The 18,148-nt window shown below is 60.7% G+C and overlaps 2 protein-coding genes across 3 annotated transcripts; one reads left to right on the plus strand and one right to left on the minus strand.

Annotated features, from left to right (window-relative positions):
- The first annotated feature begins 15 nt into the window (after window positions 1–15).
- Window positions 16–2,146, plus strand: FNDC11 (fibronectin type III domain containing 11). Its single transcript, XM_003787864.3, has 2 exons — window positions 16–172; window positions 1,096–2,146. The coding sequence occupies exon 2, from the start codon at window positions 1,106–1,108 to the stop codon at window positions 2,102–2,104; it is 999 nt and encodes a 332-aa protein (XP_003787912.1). The 5' UTR covers window positions 16–172; window positions 1,096–1,105; the 3' UTR covers window positions 2,105–2,146.
- Window positions 2,147–3,793: 1,647 nt separating this feature from the next.
- On the minus strand, window positions 3,794–16,902 carry HELZ2 (helicase with zinc finger 2). 2 transcript variants are annotated; one of them, XM_023512002.1, is made up of 20 exons: window positions 16,839–16,902; window positions 14,927–16,038; window positions 14,369–14,552; window positions 14,186–14,293; window positions 13,356–13,873; window positions 12,618–13,259; window positions 11,369–12,146; window positions 11,213–11,288; window positions 7,356–11,112; window positions 7,095–7,213; window positions 6,863–6,994; window positions 6,617–6,778; window positions 6,390–6,534; window positions 6,183–6,299; window positions 5,893–6,085; window positions 5,641–5,775; window positions 5,343–5,561; window positions 4,958–5,033; window positions 4,716–4,883; window positions 3,794–4,620 (listed from the first exon to the last, which is right to left on the minus strand). In XM_023512002.1, the coding sequence occupies exons 2-20, from the start codon at window positions 15,949–15,951 to the stop codon at window positions 4,496–4,498; spliced, it is 8,679 nt and encodes a 2,892-aa protein (XP_023367770.1). In that variant the 5' UTR covers window positions 15,952–16,038; window positions 16,839–16,902; the 3' UTR covers window positions 3,794–4,495. The 2 variants fall into 2 exon arrangements, with proteins under 2 accessions (XP_023367770.1, XP_012659425.2); XM_012803971.2 differs by having other exon boundaries at window positions 4,958–5,114.
- Between the last annotated feature and the right edge of the window lie 1,246 nt (window positions 16,903–18,148).

Consider the following 18,148-nt stretch of genomic DNA (forward strand, 5'->3'; position numbering starts at 1 on the left):
CATCCCCCTGCAGTTTTCCAAGAGGGCGTCTGTCGGCCACTGGAAACATCCCTGACCAGTAGCAGAGGCAGGACTTCCCTCCAGAAGCGAAATCTGCTCCAGCCTCCAGCAGAGCAGCACTTGGGCCGGGGTCCTGCTCCTGGCTCCCTGTGCTGGCCCCTGCCCCAGGAAGGTGAAGGATTGGCCTGTTGGGGGTGGGGCAGACTTGGGTCCCAGCTTCCCTCCTGCTTCTCTCTCAGTCCTCAGCTGCATTGTATCCAAACAACTACTAGTTACTGGGCAACGGCATTGGGAGACCTCCCGGGAATGCCATGGCTCAGCTCAGGGGCTGCTTCATCCCCATGGGGAGTGGGAAGGGTGGCAGGGAACCTAGGGCCACAGCTGCACCCAAAGCTCAGAGCCCAGGTCCCAGAAGGAGATCCCAGTCAGGGTCTGGGGTCTGCAGCCAGGCTCAAACCCTGGAGCAAGGGTGAGCACCAGGCTCTTAGCCTCAGGCTCCCATCTGTGAGGTGGGGGACAGAATCTGCCACCTTTGCAGGGTGTTTTGTGAGCTGGTGAGAGTCACAAGGCCCCAGGTACACAGTGGGCTTGGTAAGCAGGCCCTAGCCTGAGTCTGGCCCTCTGTGCCACAATGGTGGGGAGGTATGGAGAGTCCTCAGGGAGAGCCTGGGGCTGGATTCAGTCCATTAATGCTGTTGGGGCCCCATGGCACTTGGGATCACACTGAATCCTCTCCACAGCCCTGAGGGCACCAGCACTCATTTCAGAAGAGAAACTGAGGGCCTTGCCACACCACACACTGATCAGCAGCTGGGGTTTCTGCCTCAGCTGTTCTGACCTTACAGGCCACTGTCTCAGCCCCATGCTGTCTCATCACTGCAAATGGCCACTGGCCCCTGAGAAGAGGTTCCTTGGCACTCAGCATGCACTTATGTCCATGACTACAGCCTGCCTTCCAGCCCTCCCGGACAGATATGTCCTGGAGGGGAGGACAGAGGCCCAATGTTAGACAGGGCCTGAAGCCCTGAGTGCCCCTGGGTGGGTGGCAGAGGCCAGCCCAGCCATTGCAGCTCATGCCTGGCCCTCTACCCCTAGCTCCCAGACCATGAGCTTCCAGGCAATAGGCCTGGGCCTGGATGAGACGAAGCTGGACAGTCCCCAGTCCTTCCCAGACCAGGAGGAGACCGAGGAGGCTGAGGACCAGCAGCTACTGGAGCCAGGGGCTTGGAGGACCTATGCAGGCCGGCGCAATGCACTTCGAGAGTTCCTGGCTGCAGACCTGAGCCCCCACCTGCTCAAGCGTCACCACGCACGCATGCAGCTGCTCAGGAAGTGTTCCTACTACATTGAGGTCCTCCCCAAGCATCTGGCCCTGGGCGACCAGAACCCCCTGGTACTGCCCAACACCATGTTCCAGCTGATCGACCCCTGGAAGTTCCAGCGTATGAAGAAGGTGGGCACAGCGCAGACCAAGATCCAGCTCCTACTGCTGGGGGACCTGCTGGAGCAGCTGGATCGCGGCCGTGCTGAGCTGGATGCCCTGCTTGAGTCGCCAGACCCACGGCCCTTCCTGGCAGGCTGGGGGCAAGTGGAGGAGCGGCTGGCAGACCTTTCGGCTGTCATGGACAACTTCCTGGCCATGATGGTGCCGGGACGCCTGCACGTCAAGCACCGCCTGGTATCTGACGTTGGCGCCACCAAGATCCCACATATCCGGCTCATGCTGAGCACAAAGATGCCTGTCATGTTTGACCGCAAGGAGTCGGTGGCCCACCAGGACGGGGTCAGTCTGCGCTGGTTCGTCACTGTCCAGCCACCAGTGCCAGAGCCATTTGAGCTGCGCTTCAAGCTGCTGGACCCGCGGACACAGCAGGAATGTGCACAGCGCGGCGTCATCCCGGTGGCTGCCTGCACCTTCGATGTCCGGAACCTGCTGCCCAGCCGCTCCTACAAGTTCACCATCAAGAGGGCAGAGAGCTACACTCTGGTGTATGAGCCCTGGCGGGACAGCCTGACCCTGCAGACCAAGCCAGGGCCCAGCACAGGGCCCGCACCCCATTGGCTGGGCAAGCCCAGCCCACCCCCGCCCAACTGCACCTTCTGAGAGATGATTTTCTAGTATTTATGCACTAATAAAGAGGAGTATAAACACACAGGAATTAAAGACATAAACCTATTTAGTGTTTCAAAGGCAGCAGCCGCCATGCAAGTGTTTTTTCTGGCTCAATCAAGCCACCCACAAACCCCAGGCCCCCTTTAGGTCTCTGCTCTCTTCCAGGGGCAGCCCCACACTGGCCCTTCCAGGACAGATGACCCCTGGAGCAAGAAGCACCAGCCAGTGATGAGAGCTGCTGCATGGGGCTCTGCCTACTTAGGCCCCCATGTCTGTCCCATCACCACAGCCAGGCTCTGGCTTCCTTTACTGGCCTTCTGGGCTGGGGAGCATCCTAGGAGGGTGACACTCCTAAGTCCTGTGTGGGGGCAAGCCTCCTTGGAGCCAGGGTGCCTGAGGCCTAGGCCTCAGCAAGGGAATATTTTATTTTTAAAATAAAGGATAAAAGTCACCTTGTCCCCAAGAAAAGCTGAAGTTCATGGACACCCTCATCTCCCCAGGTGGTCCTACTGGCCATGCTATGGCTGCTTTCCAGTGGGCATCCCTCTAGCCCTTGACGCGCGCACACACACACACACCCCGCCATGACCCAGCCCCTTGGTTGCCTGGAGAACCACCAGCCTGGTAATGTGACCCCCAGCAGGGCCAGCAGCTTGTGCCCCAGGACCCCATCTAGCTTGCTGGTGTGCACACCAACACAAGCTTCCTGCTCACCACACCACCACAGCAGTCACCAGGACAGATGTGCTCTGAGATGACCAGGTCTGGCTGGCTTAGGGCAGCTAGACAGGGAATCTCCGTCAGGGAATCACCACCAGAGTGGTGCTTTGGTAAGAAACACCCAGCTCCCACTGAGCTATGGTGGGTGTATATCACATGGCTGTAGGCTGCCTCCCTTCTAGGGGCATTGAGACAGCCTCCTACTCTGTGGTGTCATGTGGCTGTGGGGAGGGTCTTCAAGATAGGCCCATCCCAGGGGCCTGGGGCAGCGTCCTCCTGCTCCTGAGAAATGGCCTGTGTGTCACACTGACTCCACAGAGGGGCGGCCAGGGGAGCGCACCACCTTGCGCTCTGACACAAACCTAAAACCACTGCCCCACACCATCCTCTGCTGTTGTTACTAATGCCCCTTCCTCCTAGAAGCCCTCTCTTTCCCCCACCTCAAAAGCCTCATGCCCTCTGCCAAGCATTTCTCTGCATAATGGCTGCCCTAGAACACAGTGCTCTCCAAGGCAGCACTCTTTGCCCCTCTTTGCAATGCCTGGGACACAGAGGCTCATGGAGACCCCTCTTTGCTACAGAGACTCTATAGCCCCTCTGCATCTGACCTCTATGCAGGATCCCAGGACGCCAGAGTGTCTTGCGTTCCCAGTAGCAGCCCATGCTCTGGGAGAGACTAGGGACCCAGCCACCAACAAACCACAAGCTGAAAAGACGTGAATCCTGAGTTGGCCTGGAGGGACATGTGGTCCCTGGGAACACTAGGCATTAGGCTGGCCCCCAGCTCCTGTAATCCTGGCAGACACCCCTCAGCCTCCATAGCCGCAGACATTAGTCATGAAACAGGGTGCTTCCCCACATGCTCCCAAGACCAGTATTCTATGGCTGGTCCCCAAGTGAGATGAAGGCCTCCTCTCTGTCCCTCCAGCCATATCTTGAAACAGCAAAAGTGAGAAAAGCTTCCCAAGTGGTCTTTGTAATAAAGTTAACACTCAGTCACAGAATACAGAGTCTGAGAAGAGACAGCCTGGAAAGCATAGCTCAGGCAGAGGCATAAGCCCAATGCCGCCAGGCAACTCCCACCCCCACGTAGCCCCACAGAGCACTGCCCAGCAGCTCTTCACATTTTGGGGGTCCAGGTGAGGCTAAGGTCTGCCCTTCTGCCCTGGTGAGCAGCCCCTGAGGGGCCAGGGTCCCAGAGTCAGATGGACCTCCCTTCACTAAGTTTGGACTGAGGTCCCTGTCCCAGTAAAATAGACACTGGCTTTACTTTGTTCAAAAATAGAGAATTAAGCCCAACACCAAGGATGGTACCCAGTGTGGCTGCAGGTGGCCTCCAAAGATCAAAGAATAGCCTCCATGCAGTTCCCCTCCTGGCTCCAAAATGTCCCAGTCCTCAGATGAACCCAGAACAGCAGCACAGCAGGAAGGGGATGGACTCTAAGCATTTTTCCTTTCTCCCAAGTTCATAGTCTTCAGGCAGGTCATGCTCAGCCTGCTTTCCCCCAAGAGGCCATAACTCCATGTGGTCCTTGTTGCACAGCACAGGCCCAGTTGGTAGCCACTGAGGCATGTAGGGATCTGCCTAGTGGGCCCCTGGCCAACAGCAGAGGTGGCTGGGACAGCCCCTCCCCATCCTGGCACCTTGAGTCTGGTGGCTCCTCAGGAAGGCACCATCGGCCTCCTCCGGACCTGCACATGGTTGGCTGGCACCAGGCTCTGTTGGGCCTCGCAGAAGTCCAAGAGGTGCTTCCAGAGAGGGCAACAGCGCAGGAGGAGATGGTCTCCTGCAGGGAGGGTCAAAGGTGGCTCTTTAAGTGCCTCCAGGCCTTCTCCAGCCTCCAGCCCACACCCACCAGGGAGAAGCCAGCCCCAGCCTCACCAATCAGGCAGAGCCCCTCCTGGGCCCGAGTGATAGCCACATTTACTTGGTTGGGGTCCACGACGAATCCCAGAAACTTCCTGAGCCAGCCCTTAGTTGGCTGCTGGTCCAGGTCACTCTGGGCACAAGTGCGGACGGTGCTCACAAGCACGTAGCGCCACTCACTCCCTAGGGGGTGGAAAGGTGAGGCCTTGCCACTGTGTCCCCCGCACCCATGTGAGCCCTGTCCCTGCCAGCCTCACCCTGGCTCTTGGTGATGGAAGACACAGTCACTCCGGTCACACCCTCCTTCAGGAGGCCCTTGCGGATTTCCGAGGCCTGTGCATTGTAGGGAGTGAGGATGGCAATGTCTTTGGGCTCCACCGTCCTCCCCAGGGTTAGCTGCTTGGCAATGTGGACCTGGGGGGAGGAAGATGGACCCTGCTGCCTCTCCTGCCCTGGGCATGGGAGCCTCACTTGTTCCTGAAGCTCCTTGCCCTCTCTAAGAAGCCCGCCTGACACACAGGGCACCAGCAAGGATCTCTCTGACACCACTCCTGCATCCTCCTCTAGGAAGCCCCCCTCCCCCTCCTCTGTGCCCTCTGAAGCCCCAATCCTGACCCCAAGAAGTGTCTCACTGACACTCACCACCACTGCCACCTCCTTCAGGTTGGCCTTGGAGCTTTCATTCCCCTCATCAGTGGACACCAGCAGGCTTTGCTCCTGACCCTGCATGTAGCCAAAGATGACAGGGCAGCTCTCCTTGTTGGCATGGCCCAGGATACTGGATGGCCGCCTCAGGCCTGCCCCGGTCTTCAGCTTTCCCTTATAGAACTCCATGGAGGGGAAGGCACAGATGCCCTCATGCTGCGGGGGCAAGAAGGCACCAGATGAGGGGCCCACCCTGTCTTTCCCAGGACTGTGGCGGGGGCTGCCCTGGGCTCACCATGCGGTACTGTGTATCCAGCATGTAGGCGTCCCCATGATATCGCTCGAAGAGGGACTGGTCCAGCCCCAGGCGCTGTAGCTGTTCGTTCTTGACCACAGGACGCAGCTGCTTGTGGTCCCCAAGGAGAACCACCTGGGCAACAGGCAGCCACAGCCCTGACACCTGCCATCACCACTCACCTCTGCACACACAGTGCCAGGCAGGAGGATGTTCCGGGACACCAGTCCACCCCTGGCCCAGTGCCCTCACCTTCTCAGCCTGTGGGAAGTGTACCAGAGGGATGAGGGTCTCAGGCTCGGTGGCCATGCCTGCCTCATCAACCAGGACCTGCCGGACGTCCAGCTTCCGGAGGCTGGGGGAGGCTGCACAGGAGCATGTACAGAGAATGACAATGTGCCGTTCCAGCTCGAATTTCCGGGCCTTCCCCAAGATGGTTCTGTACCTGCAGTGTGAACACTCCTAGTTTCAGCCAGCGGGGGGCCCATGCTTGCAGGCAGCCCCTACCCTGGCCCTATCCCCACCCCAGCCCCAGCACTCACAAGAGGAGGTCCTCGCTGGAGAACTCCTCCCCTTTCTGCACCCGGGCATCAAAGGCCTTGATCTCTGTTGCATGTGGGTTAGAAGCCTGTCGGATCCGGTGGTGCAGGGTGATGCTCCTGGGGTACAGGTCAGTGAGCTCCAACCATATAGCAGGGCCACCTGGACGGCCAGCCCCTCCCCCCCAGGCCAGACACAGGCAGCCACACCTGAGAGCCGGGTTCGGCCTCCCATCCCGAGGGGTCTTCTTGAGCAGGCCATTGTTGCCTACACCTGGCACTGGGAATTCGCTGGCCTCAGCCTGCTCACCATACACACGGAGAGGCTTTAGCTCCGCCCTTCTCAGAAGCAGTCCTGAGGAAGTTGGGAGCTGAGCACTGGGGGCTGAGTACCAAGCCTAAACCCAGCACCCGAGCCCACGGCACCCCCTGCACACCTGCCAGCACATCCACCGACTTGTTGGAGGGGCCACAGTATAGGATGCAGGGGTCCCGGGGCCCGTTCTCCCCACCAGGGGTGCCGCTGGGCTGTCTCTCCTCCTGGTTGGACTTGTGGAACCAGTAGATGATGTGGAGGCCCACAACTGTCTTCCCCGTACCTGCCACCAGAGAGCAGTGAGCACAGACAGCCCAGTGCCCTTGATGGCAGGCCAGGCAGCCCATAGCACCCTACACAGCCTCACCTGGTGGGCCCTGGATGACTGTGAATGGCTTCTCCAGGGCCTCCCTGACAGCCCCATTCTGGCTGGGGTTCAGCTTGTGGCAGCCTCCGGGGATGTCAAAGGTCTGTCGTGTCAGGAGCCTGCTGGTGGCCCCTGGAAGAGGTGGCAGAGGGGTAGGCTGCCCTAAGCACTGGTGTGGGATGGGGCCAGGCGAGGGGCCAGGCGAGGGGCAGGCAGAAGTGGATGGGCCTACCTCTGGGGAGGGGCTGCTGGCCTGAAGAGTGGCAGGTCTCTGGGACCGGCTGCCCAAGGGCGATGCTGATGACCAGAGGGGACGCCTTTTTCAGCCCACGCACAGCTTCTTCCTTGCGGCTGGGAGTGAAGACAGACATTGGAAATTGCACAGCTGTTTCAGGGAAGGGCCACTGCCCCATAGCTCACTCCTCCCAGGACAGGGGAGCCCAGGGCATCCTCCCTGCCCTGCCCACCAGCCCCTGACATGAGAGCCACTTACAGATCGGGAAGCTGCTTGGGCAGCACCTCCACGGTAAACTGGGTTCCCGGCCTCAATACATCTTCTGGAACCTTCTCCATGGACATGTGTTGGACGAAGAATTGCACCTGCCTGGGGGCCTCCTGTCTGTCTGCCCGGCCTTCCTGGTCCCCGTCCTTGGTCAGAGCGTGGGCCACCCAGGTGTACGTGCCGGGGTCCATGCTCAGGAGAGGGCCACGGGTGCTAGGCCCGGGGGCTGGGGGCATAGGGTGGGCAGTCGGGACAGAAGGGGTGGTTAGCCCTTCGAGCCGGATGCAGAGGTAGCTGCAGCCAAGGTCCATATCTAGGCAGCTCTCACGGAGGAAGGTGGCCTCCAGGTGGAAGGTGCCCTGCAGCTGCCCCCGCAGCATCAGCTCCTTGTCCCATGAGATCCTCAAGTGCTGCAGCGTGATAGAGGTGTTCTCAGCAACTGCATTGGTGACTGACTCCAGGGCACAGAACGGCTGCCACACACGAGTGTACTCCTCCACATCTTGGTAGTGTTCCTGAGGCGCCTGGTGTGCATGGCCTGAGAAGCAGTCCCCGGGCCACTCCACATGCTCCAGGCAGAGGCTGAGGCCAGGTGTCAAGGTCCACAGCTGCATGGAGGGTGCCAGGAAGCCACGCTGCATGCTGGCGGCGAGTTGCACCTGCAGTGCGTCACCACTGCGCAGCTCCCGGGTCACCTCCAGAAAGTGGCCACAGTGACTCCGCTGCACTCGCCCAAGCTCCTGCCCCTGGGTCACCCTCTCCCCCTGCTCCTGGACAAGTGCAGCTGCCTCGGGCCAGTGCCTCTGCTTCACCAGTGCCAGTAGCTGCTTCCACACGGTGGCACTGATGGTCCTGGTATGAGGGTCACACAAGATGCCGGGCGCTGGCGAGGACATCTTGGGCCCCTGTACAGAGTAGACACGGCAGCGCCAGACCAGCCGCAGGCCTGGCTGGCCCACCAGGGCCTGGGGGGGCTCAGCTAGCTGCAGGGAGCGATAGTGGACGGGGCAGGGGTCAGGCAGTGTCTCCTGGTGGGTGGGGAAGAGCAGCTTGAAGCAACGGGTGCCTGACTCCACATCCACCACAAAGCCCAGCTTGTTGCAGGGCTGGGCCTTGAGCTGTGCAGCCAGGTACAGGCTGCAGGCGCGCCGCTGGTAGCCCTGGGCATGTGCGTGCTGCCGGGCGAAGTCTAGGCAGAGCCAGTCAATGTCCCTGGCGGAGTACTTGGCACCTCCGCTGCCCAGTGCCCGCAGGATCTGCCTCTGCAGCACCACGTCCAGGTACCTGCGGAGGGGTGAGGTGGCCCAGGTGTACCAGTCTACCTGCAGCGAGTAGTGGCCAGCCCGCTGCCGTGTTCCCTGGCTGGAGCGGCCGAAGACTGAGCGGCCCAGGGCCTTTCGCAAGTCACGGCCTGCAGGTGCCAGTGAAGGGTGCACATCATCCGTGGTGATCAAGTCGACCACTTGTTCGTAGTCCCGGTTGCGGGCAGCATGCTGTAGCTGCTTCCACACAGCACCCAGGAGGCGCAACTGCAGGGAGGTACGGCCGCTGCTCTGTAGATGCTGGGACAGGTGCAGGGAAAGGGGCACCAAGTGCCCATGCTCCTCGCAAACAGCCTTCAGCTGCTGGATGCTCGGCGCAGGCTGCCACCGCAGAGGTGTGAGAGTGTGTGTGTGCTGACTGCCCACCAGGTATTCCGCCACCAGGTGGTTGAACTGGATCATGTATTCCTTGACCATGAGGTGGGCTGCACGGAAGCCCAGGGCATGGTCCTCATCCAGCTGCTCGTAGAGGCAGTCGGCCTGCAGGCGGCGCCGGCGCAGCACGCGAGAGAAGTGGCACGCGGCCACCACGCAGGCGTCCAGGGAGTCCAAGTGGGTTGGCAGCTCGTGGCCAGCCCCTGGGTGCTCCCTGATCACCTGCTCGGCCTCCTCATAGCACAGCTGGCGGTCAGAGCAGACCACAGACTGTGTAAAACGCAGGCTCTTGAGCTGGTCGCTGCCCTTCTCTACCGTGAGGAAGAGTGAGATGGCGAGGCGGTCCTGGCCCTGCAGGAGGCTGAGCGCATGGCAGAGGCTGGTGGGCAACATAGGTGTTGGCTCCCGGCCAGGGGCGTAGAAAGCCATGCCCTGTCTCCGGGCCTTCACATCCAGTGGTCCATCCCTAGGCAAGACGCTGGCCACGTCAGTGATGTGTACGACTACCTCATATCTGGGGCCCAGGTCCCGGACACTGAGGGCATCATCAAGGTTGCAGGCACCCTGGGGGTCCACTGTGAAGGTCAGGAGGCTGCGGCAGTCCTCCCGGCGGCCAACACTGTGGCCAAGCTCTGCACGGTATTTCTGCAGCATCTTGGTGACCAGGGCTGGGTCCACTGGGGGCAGCCTCAGGCCATGCTCCAGGTCAAGGACCCGGAGACCATGCTCCCAGGTGCTGGCCGCAGGCAGCACCTCCAGGATAATGCCCAGCGGGTAGTAGAAGCGTGGTCGCCACAAGACGATGCGGACCCAGAAGAGCCGGCCTCGCCGGGCCTCAAGTGGGAGGCTCTCCTGGCCCACACGCTGCACCTGTCCCTGCCGCAGGCGGTGGATAGGCACGTACAGTGGGTCCTTCAGCTCAGCCACAAAGATCTTGGTCACAGAGCCATTGATGGGGACCATGATGCGGGGGTCCCACTCGTCCACACGGCATACAAACGCCAGCTCCTGCTGCCTCCTCTTCAGCACGCCCACCACACAACCCTGTGGCCGCCCCACAAGGCCTCTGTCATTAGTGGCCCTGGGAAAGACCTGAACCAGCACCTCATCCCCAGTGAAGGCCATACCACAGTTCCGGCGGCCCCGGATCTGGATGGGGCTGGGAGACACCTCATCCAGAGGGTCCAGAGGGACGGCCGATCCACACTCAAAGGTCTCCTGAGCAAAGATGCAACGCTGGTATAGCTCCGGCTTTCTGCCCAGCAGCTGGCGCAGTGTGGCTGAGGGCAGGTTCACATACTGCTGGTCCTGGCGCGGGCACTCAGGCCTGGCCATGGTGTCCAGCAGCCCATCCTCCCTGACAGTCACCATCACCTTCCGGCTCTCATCCAGAAGCTCCTGCAGGACAGGGTCATCGGCATTGAGCTCCCCATCACAAGGCCAGAAGTCAGACTCAGAGTCCTCAGGGCCCTCAAACTCCGTGCCCTCTGTGGTGGTCGCTCCTGCTACCGCCATCCCTGGTGCTGCATCCTCCCTCAGTGAGTTTCCTGCTGGAGTTGCTGTGTTGACTTCTGTCCGCACTGTGGCTACCTTCTCTGTAGCTGGACTCCCTGAGGCCGAGATGCCAGATGACACCTTGTCCCCTGACTTTGTCTTTGCCATGGTGGCAGCCATGCACTTCATGGCCAGGCCCCTCGTGGATCCCTCTAGGACAGCCTTGCTGGGTGCAGCAGCCCCAGCCCCCTCTGCTTGGAGGGCCAGGTGCTGCCTCTGGGCCACACTCTGCTCGATCTGCTCCAGTGACAGGCCCTTGGGGCAGACACTGTGCTGTGCCACACACTCACGGATGAAGCTCTTCCAGAGCTTGCTGCAGGTACCAAAGGAGCAGAGGGCCACGGCATCGCCCACGGCCACCAGCTGGGACTGGGCACGGGTCATAACGGTGTTGAGCACACGGGCATCTGTGAAGAACTCCGCGGCTGGTGCCCCCGGTCCAAGCAGGGTGTCAGAATTGTGGACAGTGCTCAGAACGACAACCCGGAACTCCCGCCCTGCAAGGGGACTCGAATCAGGCAGGGTGGCAGGAGGGGCCAGGGAACTGGGGCTGAAACCAAGGTGACCCACACAGCCCCAACCTGGCCAGCCACCCACCTGGCAGGATCTCAAAGCTGCCCACAGACACCTCACCCAGGCTCCTCCTTCGCAGCTCCTGCCTCAGTGCACTGACCTAGAGACAACAGGGGCTGGGGTCAGCAGGTGTCTACCCTCCCTCTGGACGTGGAGGCTGTCCCAGCAGGCCTGGCTCACCTGGGCACCGTGGGAGACAGCACAGATGTATCTCTGCTCCCGGCTGCCCCAGCAGCAGGGCCAGGTGTCCCAGACCTCCTGCACCTTCTCCACGACCTGGATGATCTCAGCCAGGTTCAACCAGGATGTCATCGACAAGTCTCGCTCAGGTCTGCCCACCACATGGCAAAAGGAGAGAGGGTAGTGTCGGGGGTGGCGTGGAACACTGCCACTGGCACAGATACCCTTAGCCAGGTAGAAGTGACGGGACACAAAGCTGACGATGGCCTGAGTAGAGCGGTAGTTCTCATGGAAGATGACGCGGCTCTGCTTGGCCAGCTCGTGTGTCTCCTGCTGGTAGTGCAGGAAGAGGCGGTACAGCAGTGTGTGTTCAGCTGACTGTGCCCTGGCCACGCTGAACAGCCTGGGCGTGACCTGCATGTGGTCCCCGGCCAGCACCACACGAGTGCTAGGTGAGGCATAAGCCAGCGGCGTGAGAGCCTCGCACTCCAGCATCTGGGCAGCCTCGTCAATGAGGATGTGTGAGAAGAAGCCAGAGGGCACCCGGAGCTCACGGGCCTGGGAGGTGGTGGAGACCACCACGCGGTGCTGCACCAGTTCTGCGTCTGTGGGTGGGCGGAAGGCCCGGTGGTCCACACTCAGGCAGCAATATCGCAGTGTGGTGGCATCTGTCTGGCTGGGGGGGCGGTCTGTGTACATCACCCGGAGTGGAGCCGCCTCAGCATGGCCACTGCTGACAAAGTTGTGGAAGTACTCTCGGACGTAGATGTCAGCCGCACTGTGGGAAAGGGACCAGGTGGAGGGTGTGTGGGCCTCTCTGGGCCTTAGGGCTATCTACTGAGATGTTGGTGCCAGGTACTCTGACTGGGCAGACAGACACTGTCTGGCCCCTGACAGATACACAGATGGAGTAACAAGGGAAGGTCAGCCTAGGGACCAGTCCAGGGCACCTGGCCACTGTCCTGGGCTCTTCTACCCAGACAGGGAGGAGAAGACCCAGTGAAGACTGGGGCATCTGAAACCACATTGGCCAAAGGAAACTGAACGATTGGGACAAAAATCTGTTTTTGTAAATATCAAAAACAAGCCTTGACCCTGTAAATGCCAAGCCACACCCCTGCCCATGACTCTCTCCTCTGTCCAGGCCTAGTCAAGCCCAGGGCTGACCCCTGTGGAAACAATGAGCTGTGCCCAGTGTGGAGAGGCCATTGAGGGGCATCTGCTGGTGAAGTGGGTTGCCGTGGCATACCTGTTGGTGTGTGTGCAGATGAGCACTTTGGTGTATGGCTGCCGGATGACCTCCAGGGAGGCCATGGCCAGTGTGTAGGTCTTGCCGGTGCCAAAAGGGCCGTAGATGAGCAGCGGGGGCACAGGCCTCCCATCCACTGGGCCTCTGCCTGCAATGAGTGCCATGGCCAGCTTTTGCTTGCAGTTGCCACGAACTGAGGAGGGGGCAGGCAGAGGGCGGGGCAGGACACAGGAAGGCAAGTCGGGCACCACCAGACGCTCCTCAGGCAGCGCATCCACTGCCTGGTGCCAGAGGCAGAAGGTCAGCCGGTCGATCTGGAACTGCACCTCCAGGATGGGGCTGGCCTCGGACCTCAGCTCTAGGGCAGCACAGCAGCGGGCAGGCAGCAGCAGGCACAGCGCCTGCTCTGAGCTAGCCCGTGGCTCCAGCTGCACCTCGAACACTGTGCTGTTAGGCGCAGGCACAGGGGCCACAAGGGCTGTTCTGACCGCCCGGCCCAACAGGGAGCCCTGCTCTGTGTCTGGTGTCAGGGAGGACGGGATCGGCACCTCGGCGTAGAGAGCTCCAGGTGGCGCGAAGAGCATGCCCAGGGCTGGTGTCTGCAGTGCTGTCTTCAGGGACACCCGGGCTTGGACCGACAACCTAGCAGGCGCCTGGATCAGCCCACAGATTCACAGACACCAGATTCCCAGCCGCTTCACCTCTCTTGCCTTCCCGCCACCTGCCAGCCCCACTCACTTGGCCACCAGCTGCTGCCGTGCCGCCTCCTCCTCGTAGAGAAACTGGTGTATCCTCTGCCGGTAGTTGATAGGAGACACGGGATCTGAGGCAGGGCTGCTATGTGTGCCGTCCAGGGCCAGGCTGGGCACCTTGTACTTGGCCATCAAGGCTACCTGCTCGGCTGTCCGCTCCACACCAGGTACTACATGTCGGTTACCTGAATGCCAGGGCTCCAGCTCCTCGGAGTGGCCAGGAGCCAGCATCCCCCCAAGTCCTGAGCAGTGCACCTGGCCCAGCTGCAGCCCCAGCTTTCGGAGCAGCACTGGCCGGTGGCCAAAGTCAAAGACCACCCACTGCTCAAAGGTGCCAAAGGAGGCTGTCTGCACGCACACTTCCACCCGGAAGTCGGCTGGGGATGTGGGCTCTTGGAAGCGCTCACCCTGTGCATAGAGTTGGCCTGGTGGGAGGTGGGGGGCCAGCAGGGAGAAGTCCACTCCCGGCTCCTGCTTGAGCAGGGCCACGTGCAATAGGGGTTCCTGGGGAGACAGTGAGGGTGAGGGGCCCCAGCACCCATGAGAAGCCAGGGCTCTGCAGAATGGAGGCCAGGCCACAGACCTGCCTGAGGCACAGACACAGTGAACCCCATGCACGCTTCACTGTCGCCCTGTGTGTAGGTGAGGAAACTGAGGCAGAGAGGCTGAGGGACCTGCTCTAAGCCACACAGACACTGAGAGGCAGGGCCTCAGTACCAGCCCCAGAACCCAGACTCTCAGTACCTCCCACTCCACCCGGAGCTGGGACAGATATCCTGCTGTCCCAAGACTGCAGGAGCTGTGTTGACCTCTCACCTTGGAGTGGATGGCAAACGTCCAGCTATGGTGGATCTTCTTGTCCTGGGCCTGATGCACCAGGGGCTGGTTGCAGGTGATGGACACACCCTCGACAGTCTCAGCCAGCTGCACAGGGAAGCCTGGCCTTAAGTAGGGCTGCCCTGGACCCTGTCCCACACCTACCCAGAGGGTCCCACTTACCACCAGGGCCTCTCCATTGCTGTCTTGGCACTCAGCCAGCAGCCGTGCCCGGTAGGACATCAGCCCATCCCTCCAGGCTGCCTGTTCCCGCAGCTTTGTAGCCTGCACCCGCTGGACCCACTCCTGCAGCTCCTGTGCTGAGTGTGCCTTGGTGCAGACATCCCCGTACACACAGAGGTTGGGCCTGGGGACAGACAGGTCAGCAGGGCCATACACAGGTGCAGCCACCACGTCAGGCTCAAAGGCTGGGACTCCTCCCCACCCCCCACTTTGGCTCAATATTAGCCTGGGCAGGAGAGCAGAAATAGACTCCAGGCCGGAGGGTGGGCCTCTGTCCTAGCCACTCCCATGTTCCCAAGACAAGGCCTGGCTAGAGCAGTGCCCAGAAACAGACCTTTACTCAGATCCTTGCAGGCTCCTGCAGTGACAGCTTGTCATGTAGAGGGGACAGCAAGTGGCAGCAAGGCACTAGGCCCAGTGAACCTGGAAGTCCCTGGCTCTGGCCTTGGTGGCTTACCACCACCCCCCACCTTAAATTCCCACCCCAAGCATCCTTACTTTGGGCAGAGCTCGAACTTGGAAAGCCCCATGGGCGGGGAGCGGTACTTCCAGGGCATGGCTGGGTTGGAGGCTACCATCTGTGCATGCTCCCAGGAGAAGCAGTGGTTCTCAAAAGCCTCCTGAGAGTGGCATGTGACCAGGCAAGCGTGACAGTATAGCTGGACCCCAGGGGGCTGGCTGCGCTGGGCTGTGCACCCCTGGCTGGGAGGAGTGAGCAGGTCTTCCCTCCGGAGGCCAAGCCGCTGCTCGGCCTCCCACACAGCCATCTCCACATCACTGTGTGCGTACTGACAGCGGGATGCCCCATGCCGGCATGGCCGCCCACGCCCCACAAACATGCAGTAGGCCAGTGGCTGACGATACTGGGGCTGTGGCCGCACCTCCACGTACTGTTGCTTGCGGCAACCCTCGATGCTTAAATGGCTCAGGAGTGAGGGGCAGGCTCCGTGCTCGGGGCACCGGCCCTGAGAGTCCACTGGGCAGATGCGCTGGGGTCTGCACCGGAAGCAGAGGGAGCAGAGCAGCTCAAAGTGGCCACCAAATTCAACTCGGATTGCAGCAGCCACACTGTCTGACCCATCTGGCCCTCCCTGGGCCCGATTGCCCTGGCCCTGCACAGCAGCCTTCAGCCACATGCGCTGGAGATTGTGCTCCCTCTCGAAGGTCCAGACCAGTGCCTCCTCACGGCTTTGGGCAAAGGTGCACTGGTTCCGGTGGCGCCGGCAGCCTAGCCCTGGGCTGTAGTAACGACAGACGTCATAGCGGGAAGGCCTCGGGAAGCTGGGCCTGCGGCCCACTCTGCGCCAGACCTTGCTTTTGGTGGCCTGCTTGAAGCGGGCCAGCAGGATCTCACGGGGGCAGCTGTGCTCCACCCCACGCAGGATGTACGTGCTCTCGTTGAGACGCTGAGTGCAGCGGGAGCAGCCGAGGTACAGGTCCAGACGGGCGCACAGCTTGGCCAGGGACGGCACCTTGGTGGCTGTGGGGCTGTCAAGTAGTGGACGGGACCTTGGGGCCTCCATTTCTGACACTGGCCTAGGTCTTCAGAGTATGGTTTGAGGCTCCTGAGCTGAGCTGGTCCACTGGGACTGGGGCCAGAGGTGTGAAGTCTAGGACAGGAGAGGAAGGCCAGGCTGAGGCTGGAGGGACCCAACCACAGGAAGATGAGATACACAACCCTCCCTTGCCCAACCCGACATCCAAGGGAATAGCTGTCAGGCAGCAGCCTTGCTTGTCCAGGAAGTCAGGGCCCACTGGACGAAACTCAGCCCCACCCCTCTTCTGAAGGGTCTCCAGGCCTGTGCTGTGGAGGAAGGCAGCATCCTGGGCCCCCAGCGACCTTCCAGAGGTCCCTCCCTGAACCAGCCCCCAGAGTCCTGCATACACTGTCCCTCAGGTTCCCAGTCCCAGACTTCCAAAGCCTCGGTACCCCTTTCTCTGTAAGCGGCATCTGGCCCCCAGGAACAGAGGCCCCCCCACACCTGGACTTGAGCAGTGGGTGGTCTCAGGCAGGGGTGTGTACAGAGCTCCCACTAGAGGTTCAAGGGAGAAGCAAGAATCGGGGTCCCCACCCCAGCTGAAACGGAGAGAGCACAGCTCCCCACAGGCAGCTGGCTGGGTCCAAAGGGAACTTTCATGGGAAACTTCAGGGGATGTACCCAGAGGCCGCCCTGGTATGAGAACCGGCCACTGAGAAGGAAACTTACAATTCCACAGCCAGAGGGTCAGCAAAGCTAAGGGAAGGTGCTGGGACACCCAGGGCTGTGTTGCCGCTTGGCTGGGGCTGGGACTGGGACCGGGGGTACCCGGGCCAGGTGTGTGGAACTCACGTTGCCCCCGGGTCCCAGCCCTCAGTACCCACCCTCTGCAAGGAGCCCCAGCCCAGCCCCGGAGCCCCGGGCGCGCTCACCCTCTGCTGATGCTGTCCCATTCGGCTGCGTCCCACCCGCCCTGAGATGACTTTCGGGATCACTTTCGTTTCTGCCCTGAGCAACTCAGCCTCTGACGCCCGACCGCGGAAATTACCTCACTGCCCCCACCCCTCCCTGCCCGCCCCGCCCCCAAAGGAGAGTGCCCCCCTCCCCCACCTTTCCCCTGTGGCATGGTGGTGATACCCCCAGGTCCTGGCCGGCCCAGCCCCTGGCTACCCTGAGCCTCGGGAAATGCAGGGAAACAAAACCCTGGGCTGATCCCCTGGGGGGGTTGAGAGGTTCCCTGCGGGGCACCCCATCCCTGGAGAGTTGGGTGGAAGGCTGGGGGAGGGGGGTGGCGGGGAGAAGCCTCCGGGATCACATCCACCTTCTTCAAACACGCACTGGAGAGTTGGGATTGTGCCTGAACCTCCTCCCCACCAGCAGGCAGAAGACTCCTGGTCCGTGGCAGGCCCCCACCCTCTCTGGGACAGGCCACTGTCAGCCCTGAAAAGTAGAGACCCACCAAGGCTGAGCAGGCTGAGCACAGGCTGGCCACAAAGCCCAGATCCCACCTGCTGGTGGCTCTGTTCCTGACTCTGGGAACACCCCTCCAGCAAGCCCATGGAGACCCCCAGTCTGGACCACCCACCTATGCTGTTACCAACTGTGAGATAACAAGTGTTTATCAACAATAGTCATTACTAGTGACATCTCCCTGCAACAACCAGCCTGGCACCCTGTCGGAAAGGGTCACAGTGGGCCTGTCTCAGTTAATGGCTGGGTGTGCCATTAATAATTACACCAAGAGCCTCTGCATAAATGAAGTGTGGATATCTAATGGAGGAAGAGAGTCCATAAAAAATAGTGACAACAAAAGACCCAGGGATAACTTTAGAAATACACAGCTTTGAAATGTCCCTGAGAGACACACAGGAAGCTAGTTAGCATGGTGTGGGTGCTGCACTCTCCAGGAGACATCACACCACAGAGATGTCATCGTCTCCTAAATTATCTATGAATTTGGCTCGGTGCCCATAGCACAGTGGTTACAGTGTCAGCCACATGCACTGAGGCTAGTGGGTTTGAATCCAACCCAAGCCAGCCAAACAACAATGACAACTGCAACTGCAACAACAAAAATAGCCAGATGCTGTGGCGGGCACCTGTAGTCCCAGCTACTTGGGAGGCTGAGGCAAGAGAATCACTAGAGTTTAAGGTTGCTGTGAGCTGTGACGCCATAGCACTCTATCAAGAGTGCCATAGTGAGACTCTGTCTCAAAAAAATTAAAAAAAAAAGAATTATGAA

This window comes from Otolemur garnettii, unplaced genomic scaffold, assembly GCF_000181295.1.
Source record: "Otolemur garnettii isolate 467f Iridium unplaced genomic scaffold, OtoGar3 scaffold00023, whole genome shotgun sequence".
NCBI lineage: Eukaryota > Metazoa > Chordata > Mammalia > Primates > Galagidae > Otolemur > Otolemur garnettii.

What these genes read in the sequence shown, in the direction of transcription:
- FNDC11 (XM_003787864.3), top strand. Translation starts at nt 1,106, where the DNA reads ATGAGCTTCCAGGCAATAGGCCTGGGCCTGGATGAGACGAAGCTGGAC.
- HELZ2 (XM_012803971.2), bottom strand. Translation starts at nt 15,951, where the DNA reads ATGGAGGCCCCAAGGTCCCGTCCACTACTTGACAGCCCCACAGCCACC. An exon ending in CTGTCTCCCACGGTGCCCAG is followed by an intron (nt 11,289 to 11,368) that starts GTGAGCCAGGCC and finishes TGTTGTCTCTAG; the next exon opens with GTCAGTGCACTGAGGCAGGA. An exon ending in AGGCCGAACCCGGCTCTCAG is followed by an intron (nt 6,300 to 6,389) that starts GTGTGGCTGCCT and finishes CCTGTACCCCAG; the next exon opens with GAGCATCACCCTGCACCACC.